The sequence below is a fragment of the Antedon mediterranea genome, chromosome 2, assembly GCF_964355755.1.
Source record: "Antedon mediterranea chromosome 2, ecAntMedi1.1, whole genome shotgun sequence".
NCBI lineage: Eukaryota > Metazoa > Echinodermata > Crinoidea > Comatulida > Antedonidae > Antedon > Antedon mediterranea.
In genome coordinates this window covers 3,640,706-3,653,955 of record NC_092671.1, presented here as the reverse complement: position 1 = coordinate 3,653,955, position 13,250 = coordinate 3,640,706, and the positions used below count along the sequence as shown (strand labels likewise).

The window sequence follows — 13,250 nt, the reverse complement described above, 5'->3', positions numbered from 1 at the left end:
TACAATATTTCCCTTATCCTAAGGTCAATCATTATTTAAAGGTCATTAATATTAATGAAACGTTGATGGGTCCCAAAGATGTCCCCTTAATGGTTCTACCGAACTTATAAACTGAAACGTTTTTACCAAGTTTCTTTTTCAAGTATAGCGGACATATTTTGTTTAATATGGGATAAATATGTGACATAATCACCAAAAAAGCAAATCAATCAGATCATAACAAATATCCTTACGCCCATTTACAATGATTAAATATTTCTATTTAAAAAAAACCTCGACAGTGGAAGACAGTTGTGGAACATTTAACATGTGACATATTGAACATTATTGAAGCTCCATCATGCTGGAGTACATTAAACAAGTTAATCAAGGCTTACCCTCAGCACGCAATGTTATTATTTTATAGTCAGCTTAATTTGATTTTTTGTTTAGCATTAAGTATCAGGCACAATTTAAAATCTATAGTGATGTACTGTCAAACTTCACGAATTAAATACATCCGGTATGTCTTTTTGTAATGCCTATTTAATATTCATAAACAATAAAACTGCTAAATGTACTTTACAACACGCAATAATGTTATTATTTCATAGTCAGCTTAATTTGATTTTTTATTTAGTATCAGACACAAGTTAAATCTATGGTGAAGTACTGTCAAACTGCATGAATTAAATACATCCGGTATGCCTTTTTTAAAATGTCTATTTAATATTCATAAAAAATCAAACTCCTATGCACTTTTGGTTTCAGTTGTTATCGGTAACTTTGGCTTTGGCTTTTAACTTACCCGGGTAAACACTAACTTACCCGGGTAAGTTCGTGTTTACCTAAGACTTAACGCAGGCATAGCACACATAATGTGTACAACCAATTGCAATAAAAAACGGTTACGTATTCATGGGTAGATGTAATAGGATTTTGTGAGTAAACAGCACAATACTGTGACAGAGTTCATTATGGGAGATGGGCGACGGAGAGTCCCCCGATTAAAACGCGTTTCCGCCCCTCAAGGTAAGCAAACAGTGGAGGGGTTTAATCAAATGTCATGGCCTGCCACCAAAATGTGACTCATGTTCATGATTTGCTTTTCAATTTTTACTAATAGTTTCGCTTTTAATTTAACCAGATGTTAAACATATAATCAACTACACATTTACTACGTTTACACTGTTTGTTATTCATTAATACACACTTGTTCTCAGTTTAAGTCATTGATTCATTTTAACTTCATTTCAAGAGTACTTATATGGGTTAGGCCTACTCTATAAACAGTTAGGTCCAATTAACTGTGTATAATTACATTGTTTGTAGTATTCATCTAGGAAATATTCTATCAATTGTTTGCCATTTGAATTTAGTGACTTGAACAATTACTAGACGCCAAGGTTTAATAATCTGTTAACACAATTATAACTAATATCAGCATTAAGCTCCATTGTATATTCAGTAAAGGCTGCCAATTTGTTTACACCTTGACATTTTAGCAAATAATAACTAAACACCCTGATAATAATAAAGCACAAAGGTAACAATAAATAAAGGTTGACCATGTTAAGGTTGCTTGAAGCTGTTGGGCGCCCCTTTTGTTTCCTAATCCCATTTGATCTCTGACTTTGGTGTTGACCCAGAAAAATGGTCTTTCTAGGACAACTAGGCTTTAAATTAGGCTTAAAGAAGTTCTATAACGTGCGCTTGGCCATGGGAATGATATTTAGGCTTACTAAAATGTCCGCATTCTTGCTCTTCTCCATGTGTAGGCCTGCTTCGGACATCAGTCGACAATCACTGGTGACGTGTTTCGGGCAGTCGACAATCATTGGTGGAATGTTTTGGGTAGTCAACGATCATTGGTGGAATGTTTCGGGTAGTCAACGATCATTGGTGGAATGTTTCGGGCAGTCAATGATCATTGGTGGAATGTTTCGGGCTTTCGACAATCACAAATCACATATTCAGATAATCCGTCTCTTGTGTTCGAATTTACTGCGTTACGTGGACGCACACTTGCCGTTGACGATACGGTCGCGTCGTCCTTGTTGGCAGTGCAGCTTAACTCTGCGCAACTCAAGGCTCAGTAATTACGGCTACCACAAATAAAATAATAAAACAATCTTTTCAATTTAAAGTTAAATTTATTATAAAATATACCTTCGCCAGACATTTTCTCGAGCAGCCGATACTCCAGCAAATGTTTGATAATGAATTAACGTGACTTTTTTTATGAAATTAATAAGTTAAATAAATGTATCATGTATTTTTATACTAAATCACATAATCAGAATATTAATATATCTTACAATAATACATATTTATATCACTCATTTTATAAAATGTACACTTCGAGTGAATTTGATCAGTATAAAATTACACAATTTCATCAATTCATGAAGAACTTACCTCTAACAACAAAAGAAATTTGTTACTGTTGTAAAAATTATTGAACAATTTCTCTCTCCAAGTCACTTATATAATCCACCTTCAGACTCGCTCATGTCAATCAATAAATAAGATGTTTGCTATACATAATTTGCTATACAAGCCGATTCTCGTACGGTATCATGTCTTGTGACAATTAACATACTGCAGTACCGTGTCTATTGACGGCAACAGGCACTGCCATAGTACTTAAATCTTAAATATTAACTTAACCTAACCCTCTAAATAATCTCTCACTTACATTATATAGTATCACATATGGGATAAAGATTGCTGTCAGAAAACTCGATACTGCAGAATGTTTATCGCCACTAAACATGATACTGCTCTTGTATCGGGTAAAATATCTACCCATCACTACTAACTTGTTATATATAACTTGTAATATGATTTTAGATAAATACTGTAATTGCATTTCGTTAAACAAACTTTGGCTGGATATAATGTTTAGTAGACTACTTTAAACCCAACATAAAGTTGATGAAATACAATATCAAAATATTTCTTTGTACAATTTTCATTATAAACAATATCATATTTTAATAATAAAAACCCTGGCAATCACTAATATTGAATTCTCGTAAAAAAGCTCAAGCATTATTTATCATTTATTTTTAGCATAGAGTGACGTCATTGCCAAATTGTACGAATTTTAAGTACTGTTTGTAACACTCATGTATCACAGGCAGTAGTACGAAGTTACTTCTGTTCATACTGAACCCGCATTCACACGGTCTATGGGCTACATTACGTACTTACTTACGTTTTGTACTTTATTTAGAATGTGTTCATGTGAACGATAACGCCCTTTTTTGGCCACCGGAATCCGGGTTCAGTGGGAACGTAGGTTTAGCATCATATAAGTCACACAATGCGACTACATAAGTGATAACAGGAAGACAAAAGCTATCTGCACGTGAATGTTCCTATTGTCCAAAATGTATAAAACATTAGTCAATATCCGAGGGTTGCACGACTAAACATAACATTTTCAAATTCATATCAATGATGCTGAATCACTATCGTATAGGGGTGCACTCCCTGCAGAAACAGGGTCACTGTATTTGAAATTCTAAAAATCAAATTCAGATCAAGCAAACATCCTAGCATTATCAATGAATCAGTAGTGCGTGAACCCTCGAACATTTTCAGTAGTTAATTGGTCCCAGGAGTTTTGCAATTTGTATAAATGCCAAAATGTATTATATCTAATTTAGTCCGATAGTTCGTCACGGTACGGGTCTTTGACTAAGAGTATGATGCCTCCCTCACGGATTGGTACTTGGTCTCAGCGCCTTCCCCTTTTACCTTAGTATGGACAATACTTTTCTTTTATACACTGACTTCTGTACATAACGTATCCGGCTTTGCAATGGCAGCCTGCAACGCACGGTTTATCGCACATTTTTTTATCGTGACGATTTCTGCAGTTTTTTACACACGCCGGTCCGCATACGTCAAACATAGCGCCCTCTGGACAGACTTGCGCTACAAAATATAAAAAAACATACTTTTTATGCTGATATCACGACAATGTGTCGGTCAAAGGTTAATAGCGAATTACCTGTGTCAAATTTACTCTTTAACAGTTTTAAAGAACATTCTCTCACGGCTATTATTGAAAAAACACGTTTGCAAAATTGTTTATGACTTGCATATCTAACGGCAAGACTTTAACATTATAATGTATTATTGATTCCGCTGACCCTTCAAAGAGCAGATGACACGGCGAAAAAGTAAGCAAAAATTCCCCCATTCTCCTCACACCAAGGTAAAGAGTGGAAACCAGTTAGGCACCCGTGCCTTGAAAACATTCGTGTATTAACACACGCACATCACAGGAAGCATAGATTATAACGTTGGCTGGCGTAGGCATCAACCGAAGTGGGCGATGAGTCAATACATATAATGTATATTAATAATGACAATGTTCGAAGTATTATATATTAATAATGACAATGTTCAAAGTATTAATATTGAGTTGGGTTCATGTATATAATCTTAACAATAACATGAAAATCACAACTCAGCTTATCGAGTGAAGATACATGAGTTAATGGTTGGTTTTTGTTAACGACTGTGTCTATACAATTATTTAATTTAACATAGAAAATAAACACATTTTCATTTACATTGCAATGTGTCGTGTATATCTTTTCCTCAACAGCACTAATGTGATAAATTGAGTTATTTCGCTTGTGTGTAAAATTGTAGATGGGGAGGATAGGTATAAAACATATTGTAGCATTTATTATAATTTATAATAATCTTTTATAATTTGATAAATTGTATGTAAAGTTGATAAACACGTGTGAATTATGCAAATTGTCCCGTCTCTCGACCCCATTACACTTAATGACAGGAACTAACCTAATTAATTGAGTAGAATTTAATTTTTAATTTAAAGATATAGTACATTTTTTTCTAAACTATATTGTATGATGATAGAAAAAAAAAGTTATCTTTAAAAATTAAAAAAGAACATTAGTATTATACGTTAATTTGTAACCTATTCGAGATGGTTTTTCGTGATTGAACAAATTTATACTTAAACGATACGTCATTCCTAACTTTGTTAGATTTAAACTTACTAAAATACGTTTTGTAGTTTTCATGCTCTAAGCAAAGATCCGAAAACTCCTACGGGGAAAATATCCACGCCTCACAATAATCTTCAACTTGTCTTTTTTATCAAGTGATTTTTTTTTTTACTCAAACACTATTGGATCAAACCCCATAGAGAGGTTACAAAAGAGTTCATGTCACTTACTCAAAACCAACAAGTTTGGAACAATGCCATTGATATTAAAATAGTTAATTCCCCGAAGTCTTAAAACGTATTTTCTGAAGACGTTTTGTTTATGGTTTGCATCAATTCTAAAATGTACATTCATAGGCCTAAATTATAGCTTCATATTCTTTTTCTTTTTTTGTAAAATTTGAATTCTGTTTTTACAAGTCCAAGATTTTTAGTCATCATTTATACTGTAAATTTATTATTAACGGAAGATTAAATAAATGTGAATTCAATTGAATTAAAATATATAATTCATTAAACAAATTATATTGTTGATAGGGTCTTGATTAACCCTAGTTAACAACATCTTATACGGGTGAAAAACTACACTGTAATAACAGAATTGTTCAAATTTCCACATTTTTACAAATTTAGATATAAATTTGGTAAAAATGTACTGTTTAAGAGAAGTCTCAATTCTTTCTTTGGCAGGTGAAAAACTTTAAATGTGACCTACAGTATGACCTTAAATGTATTAACTGAATAAACATGATCACAATTTGTCAGTTTAGTGTTTAATTACACATTAGTGTTGAAATGATCCATGAACTGCTTCCTAAAAGGTGTATATTGTACTTAAAATATGCATAATCTGTAGGCCATGACATTGCGAATTTAACACCCCTGGGACTGGGGAAAAAAAGATGGTTTGACACTACACACGTCGATCATTTGTCGCGGTGAGATTTTAAACAGCAGGGGCCTAGATCTAGAGGGATTCAGGACGACAGTATCAAATCGTCTTTACAAACACGTGTGCTTGTCTACACGTATACACCTCGATGGAAAAGTAGACCTAGTAAAACAGAGATTGCTACTGCGAGAGATATGTAACAGAACGGAAATTATAGGTGGTTATGTAAGAAAAAATATAAAGGGAAACTAAATTATCGAAATTCCGAAATTCAGGTGGTCACGTGGTAAATGTGTTATTTGAAATGTTATGATGGATCTAGGCCTCACCTTCGCATTCAGCTTGAGGGCTCCAGCCAACCTGAATTCCTTTGCGTTCACACGCTCTGGAATAAGCAGTAATAGCTTCGCAGGAACACATCTTATTTCTTGGGCATTCACACATGTCAACTATGCAAGACCTAAAAGAAAGAAAACGAAAACATAATAGTATTTATCAACGCAATATATTAGAAAATCTTTGAGATGGCGCTAGTTACTCTTCGTCATGCTTGATTAATTTATAGCATAACGTATTACATAACGGTATGCATTATAGCAAGCTGTGTATCCGGTGGATTGGCGAATGTTATGCACTTATAATGTATAACAAGCAATCGTTGTTATATAAAGGATCAATGGTGGCCTACTCGTTGTATCCCCACCATCCACCCAACATTAACGAAATGCACAAGTTATGCAATACGTTAACATTTTGTATTTGACTGGACAAGATGTTCTCTGTGAAAACAAATACCGGTAATCCTTTAAAAAATCAGATCTAATAACTTTAATATAAAAAACCTGACAGTGGTTCCTTATATAGATTTTTTTTAGAGATGGTATATTATTTGATAATGTGTTGTTTTAAGTTCCCCTGTGAAAAGAAACAAGGTAATCCGTAAAGGAAGTACCTGCTTCACTAATAATTACCACATGTCGGACATACAATGACATAGATAACCCTTTAAATAAACATAATTATATAATTTCCTTCAAATCAACCGTCTCAGACAGCTTGTCCGTCAGTGATCGGTATTCAAAGTTAGTTACCGCGTTTAGTTTACCGTTTGAAAACTTTGTTTGTGGCGTCACTAACGCGAATATAGAACTACCGCCTATATGGGTTACTGGTGGTATAGTTGTGCAGACAGTGTTGACATACGGTCCAAGAAGAGTGTGCATACATTATTGGCGGTACAAGCTGTCTCGAATATTGTTTTGTGGATGATACTGACCTCCACAAAACTTCAGATTACAGAATGGGATTCATAATGGTACTTTTAGATCCCTGATTAGATTCGACACAAACTAGAGCGAGTATGCACTAGCCACAGTGTGATGAATGTTAGTCTATTGGAAGACCTCTTCATTTCACAATTTTTTGAACATTTTCAAGATTTCTTTGACGTAATCTTGTTGCAAAAACTGTTCATTCTTAATCCTTTCTTTCTTTCCTTTTTCCTTTTGTTTTTTTTTTTGTTTGTTTGTGTGTGTGTGTGTGTGTGTGTTTTGACTATGATGTGAGGATAAGGGTGATTGTTGATTTTTTGTTATAAAGGGGAGTGGCTTGTTGTTTTGGGCCTATGATGAAATTGAACTGTTCAACATTTTAACTTTTTACGTCCTTGAAAGTTATAAATTTAATAAATAGCAACAGCTGAATAATATGATTTATTATATTTTAAAACTATCAAGCTGACGACAAAAATTAAGTTTTGTTTGACAAGCTTAGCCAGCTTCCGTTTCATGATTCCGTAATTTTTAATGTTGTTTAAACGAAGGACAATTTACATTATCATAAACTGCATGCATTCATTAATTTTCCTTGAATATGTATTTTAAACGGGTGACAAAATATGTTAATATTTTTATTAAGGGACTCCAAGACAGCCACACGAGACCGAGTTAGACCAAACATTTGATGAAGGAATGAAAATGCTGCAATTTACGTACTTAATGAGTTGCATAGAACAGGAAATGATGGGCTCAGCTTGGGAGGCTCTTACCGGGGGCTGACAATGATTGGAATGATGTTGGTGGTGATGACTATTAGGCCCACATAAACCTCATAAAAGCATTATTACTTTTAAATTGAATAATTCTGTATTAGGATTGAGTAACTTATCGCAGTAAACATTTAGGTTACAGGGAGGTTACAGTCTCGTAAAAGTTTACGTTTGGCAAATTTGGCAATAAAATACCTAAATATAGTGGCCTTGAACGAGGAACATTTATCGCTAGATCGAAATCATGAAAGAATTAGTTTAGTGTTATAATGTTATCTCAAAAATGAAACTTGTCAATTTTATTTTAGTGTGGAGATTTAGGAGAAGGGGGAATTAGATCATTGTCTGTTACTGAATAGTAAGTTTAAATAAGTCCAGTTTTTATTTTAGAATTAATAACATACTGCATTTACATTTTCTCCTGAAACTCGAGGTATTTTTCGGTAAAAAAACTATTGCTCTTGTAAACCGTAGTTTGCGCGGCTAAACCTATTTGGAGGACATCCATGTTGAGAAGATACTATCTCATAAAATAAACGAGATGAAATAATGTGTTTTACGGCCAACCTCTATTCATGGGACACCCTAATTAAGGGGCACGTTTGGTCCCGATTGTGTCCCTTTAGTAGGGGTTATATTGTAGATAGATTGGCGCGGCTTATTCTCCATTTACAAATGAATGAATTTACAAGTGAAAGAGCCTTTAGCATTCTGTGTTTTAACAAAGAGATCTTTCTCTGTCAATTTCCCATAATTGACGATAATATATTTTTAAGTAATGCTTTGCTAACAAAGCAATGTTCACATTGAGATGTATGCTTATTATTACACCCAGTGATAAAATATGCATACGTCTAGTTCCCACGAGATGAACACAAATATTCCAGCTACGGGTGCGACGATAATAAAACCCTAATAAAAAGTTTCAAACTTTAAGTACCAAACGGTTAACGCATTGTTAAGTATAACAATTAAGGTAAATAGAAAATACAAAACGATATTTGTAACGAAAACGTGTATTTTGATGAGTTTAAAGTTTACGGTTATTGATCTGTCGTGTAAATAGCTATAAAAGTTAAGGTCACTCATAATAGATCCAGGTCAATAATACACTCGGAATTTGTCTTGGATTGTTTTCAAATAGTAATAGATGCCGCAACACCGGTAGTAATAAAATTTACATTTTGTTTGCGTAACAGTGTGATCATTATTAAGTAAAAGCTTTGAGATAGAAGAAGATTGGTGGGTCATTGGGTTAAAATATTATACAAGACAATTATTCATAAACCAATAATACTACAGTACTACAATTGTACGTGAAATACTGTAAGTGTTTGGAATGTTGCCAGGACGCGTTATTTTTTTCTCCTATCTGGTTAAAAAAAGGATAAATCTCATGAATTATTCATGATTTCTGAAACAAAATTTCAAAATAAAGAAAATGTTGTGAGTGCAATAAGTGTGGATGTATGGGCAGCTATTTGGGTCAAAATGAAGTGTGTATTAAAGTTCTTGTCTGAGTAGGAAACATAATAACCCCATATAAGTAAATAAGGTTGTCTCTTAAGTAATGTAGGTGTTCTGTTTAGGCTTTAGATTTTTCTGTAGGGGTTTTGTCTTTTTTATCTTTATTTCTAGGCCTAGATATAGAGACATGCCAAATGATGAAGCCATGTCAGATGGTAGGACGCCAACTGGCTAGTTTCCAATGAACAGTACATACCTATGGTAGTTCATATAATCAATTTCTTCTCGACACGCCTTGAAACTGTCTGATTTTAAAACTTTGCACATCATATGAGCCTTCATTCGTTTTTCCGAACTCACTGCCTGACATGGGAAATTCATCGTTTTCGGCGGCTCATCCTTCTGCTTCTTCTCACAACTATTCTTGCCTACTTGCCACGTTTTGACAAAATCGTTTGTTCTGTGGATAATCCGACCGTCTGGTGAGGTGAAGTCGTCACTTCCATCATCGTTGTAGTTACCGCAAAGACCACATAACTTGCCCTTAAAAGACGTGTCAACCTCAACTTCGGCAAAACTGTCTCCATCCCAAGACACGTAAACACCTATACAAATAATAAATAATGAATATTCATATAAAAGTAATGCAAATGTAAATGAAATGTTATGGAGCTGGGGACATTTTCGCTAGATGTAGCAAAAATACACAAAAACCTATTGATACATATATTCATAATATGGGGTATGACATCATGCAGTAAGACTATGTTTTTACTTAGATTTCGGATCGATATCCAATTACTGCAAATCCGAATCATTTTAAATCAATTTTCCTGATAAATAATATTGAATATAATTATAAACATGGTGGTTTTAGATAAAGATGATTTATTATGAATTGTGATGATGTTAATTATGCGATGACGATAATGACGATGAGGGTAATGATGACGTAGAGTAACAACGAACATGTCTTACCAATATCGGTTTTAACGGTAATAAGTGTGTTTTCTTTAGAAATATCGACCCCACGTATACTGTAAGGCAATGATATCAGTTGCCCATTCACTTTAACTTTGTAGTAAGGAAGCAAAACAATATTGAAATCTCCGACGTTAAAGAAAACTTGTTTTGTCCAAGAATAAAGTCCAGTGTTGCGGTCATCGTTTTTAACTTTGACAGCAAAGCTTTTGTCCACACAGTCTTTTGCTAACATATATTTGCAATTTCCTTGGAAGCTGTAGGATTTCAGATCGAATGTCTGGTAATGTGGGTCGCCATACACGGTGCAAACTCCATTTTCTATTGTTAAAAAAAAGTAAGACATTACAAATATACTTATTGAAATAATGCATTGTTATAGGAACATTATTACATTTTCAGTACACCATGACTCATCAAAGCTAAAACCATTATTTTTTGCTTTATTTTTTTCCATTTTTTTAATAGCTGTAACAAATTTAATTATTGTTTAATGATATTCTAAATGTCTTGATATTTTTAGCAGCTTAGCTCTTAGTCACTGCAGCTATTGCAAAATATTTTTTTGTTTAAATTTTGGCATACATGGCGCGACGTCATTAGACTCAGAGCTGGAATCAACTTTTCAAGAAAAGATTTCTTAGAAAAGTTAGAAAGAACTAATTAGAGATTGCGTGTGGGGGGGGGGGGGTATGGTGTTCTATTTTAGCCTTTTTAGAGCTCGGTACTTACTATTGTATTACCTTATAGTTATTGTTTTTAGTGTAGTTTGTTATATTTGTATGACCGCGCCACAGTTTTTTGTAAGTGCCACAGTTCCAAAAGGTGAAGTGTCTCAAATAAATAAATAAATGTATCAACAAACATGTAGACCTCTTCTATTATTGCAATAATTATGTGGCTAAACGAAATGGTTTATACCAAAACCTCCTTTTTTGTTATTTTAATCCAACGCCTCGAGATCACTTGGCTATTCTAAATGTTAAAAAGTATAAACCATTGGCTTTGGAGGCGATTTTTGTTTCCGGACAGGAAACCAGTTTTACTACATTACAAGAAAAACACCACATACGTATGTGGCTTAAAGGCAAAACATGTTTTGTTAAGTAGGGTAAAGGGTAACAGCAGGTTTTTTTCTCAAAAATAGTGGTAAGTTAAAAATAACAATTATTCCATGATGGCATTATGAGTTGCAGTTATTAACCATTAACAACGGCGGGACCCAATAATACCCAGGTGTAAAACACAGGTGGAGACTTTACCGTCTTTAACTGGTCATTTGTAGTCAACTGGAACGAAAAAATATATGTATTGACGGTTACTATTAACCAATAAACCACTGCATGACAATACTCGGGTGAACAAAGTCAGATGGGAGAATTTACGTTTTTTACTGGTCGCATGTAGTTAAGTGGAACACATTGAAACTTGGAGTTACACTAATAACCTATAAACGACGGACCGACAAAGTAATACACAAGTGACAACAAATCAGTAAAGCTATTTACTGGTCACTTCTTGTAGTCAATTGGAACGAAAACATATTGGTATTCGAAGTTAAACTATTAATCAACAGACGAAGAGTAATACCCAGTTGACAAACTGTCCTTTACTGGTCACCTATTATTCAACTGGAATTGGTATTGGGAGTTAAACTGTTAACCAATGAGCGACGGCGCGACAAAGTAATACACAGGTGTACAGTAAAGCTCAGGTGGGAGACTTAACTGTCCTTTACTGGTCACCTGTATTCAAGAAGTCAACTGGAACGAAAACGAATTTGTAACAAGGTGAAAGGTCACCATCTATTGAATTTTATATCCAGCGGTAGATCTCATCGGAAATCATCTTAATAGTTTACATATATAGACTGACACCTAAAAGTGTCAAAAAAAGTTCAAATAAATAATCCAACTATTAGTTAAAGAAAACATCTTCAATAGAATATCAATCGTTTAAAAGTAGTATCATATTCAGTATAAAGTTCGACATTTTGGAAGGATTTGAAGTGGTTTAGTTGTGCTTGTCGGAACACAAAAAAACCACAGACACACCTTTTAGGAACTCTATGAGACTAAATACCCAAAAGACAAACTCGTTATGCCTTGTAGTTCTCATTTAAACTTTTGTTGTAAAATAGTCCATTATCGAGTAAATCCTCGTAAATGACGTGACCCGGTGAACAGATCAGACTAAAAGTGTCTTCCCACGACCAGCATTTACTGATTGTTAATTCTAAGCCGAGGCAATGTACTTCTAATTAATACAATTATACAGAAAGTGCGCATTCCATTGGTGGTCCAACTTGTCATACTCAGTATTAAGTAATAATAACAGAATGTTTAACCCAATATAAGGGCATGATTGAATTCACACCTTTTAAACTTGTTTGCACAATGCAGAGATTACAACTTATACCGTGTCAATCCATTTACTAAATATGTTTTGTTAAAACGATTTGACAGGACGATATGCCTACAAACTATAAAAATGAACAATTATAGAAAAAATGCGGAAGTTTAACTATATAATTTTTAATTTCTAATACCGGATACAATTATAATCATATGTATAGTTTTGGTGAACTCGTACAACTGTCGTCTGAATAAGGAAAGCGATGTGTTTAATCTTGTGTTTCTTAATCTCACTCATGATAGTGTAGTATGTCGGTATTCTGCACTTATTATAATATTACATTTCAGGAAATAACATTTGTTGTCATAAATTGGTAAAAAAAAACCCAACTAAAACGATTTTACATCACTTGTTATATTATTGAAAAATCTTGAAAGATCTGGAAGTGTTGTCCCATGAGACCCATCCATGTGACGGATGGTTCACACTGGAGAACACTTCTAACTAGTGTGGATCACAGTCCTTGCTTTTGT

General features: G+C 33.9%; 1 protein-coding gene across 1 annotated transcript in view; it reads right to left on the bottom strand.

Annotated features, from left to right (window-relative positions):
* Window positions 1-2,112: 2,112 nt before the first annotated feature.
* The window catches only part of LOC140040094 (BMP-binding endothelial regulator protein-like), a 47,338-nt gene continuing 36,200 nt past the window's right edge, over window positions 2,113-13,250 (bottom strand). The window contains exons 7-10 of the mRNA XM_072085770.1: window positions 10,360-10,683; window positions 9,638-9,986; window positions 6,197-6,327; window positions 2,113-3,924 (exon numbers count right to left, since the gene is read on the bottom strand). Coding sequence (XP_071941871.1) covers window positions 3,746-3,924; window positions 6,197-6,327; window positions 9,638-9,986; window positions 10,360-10,683 — 983 coding nt within the window. The 3' untranslated portion in view covers window positions 2,113-3,745. The remainder of the gene's footprint in view (window positions 3,925-6,196; window positions 6,328-9,637; window positions 9,987-10,359; window positions 10,684-13,250) is intronic.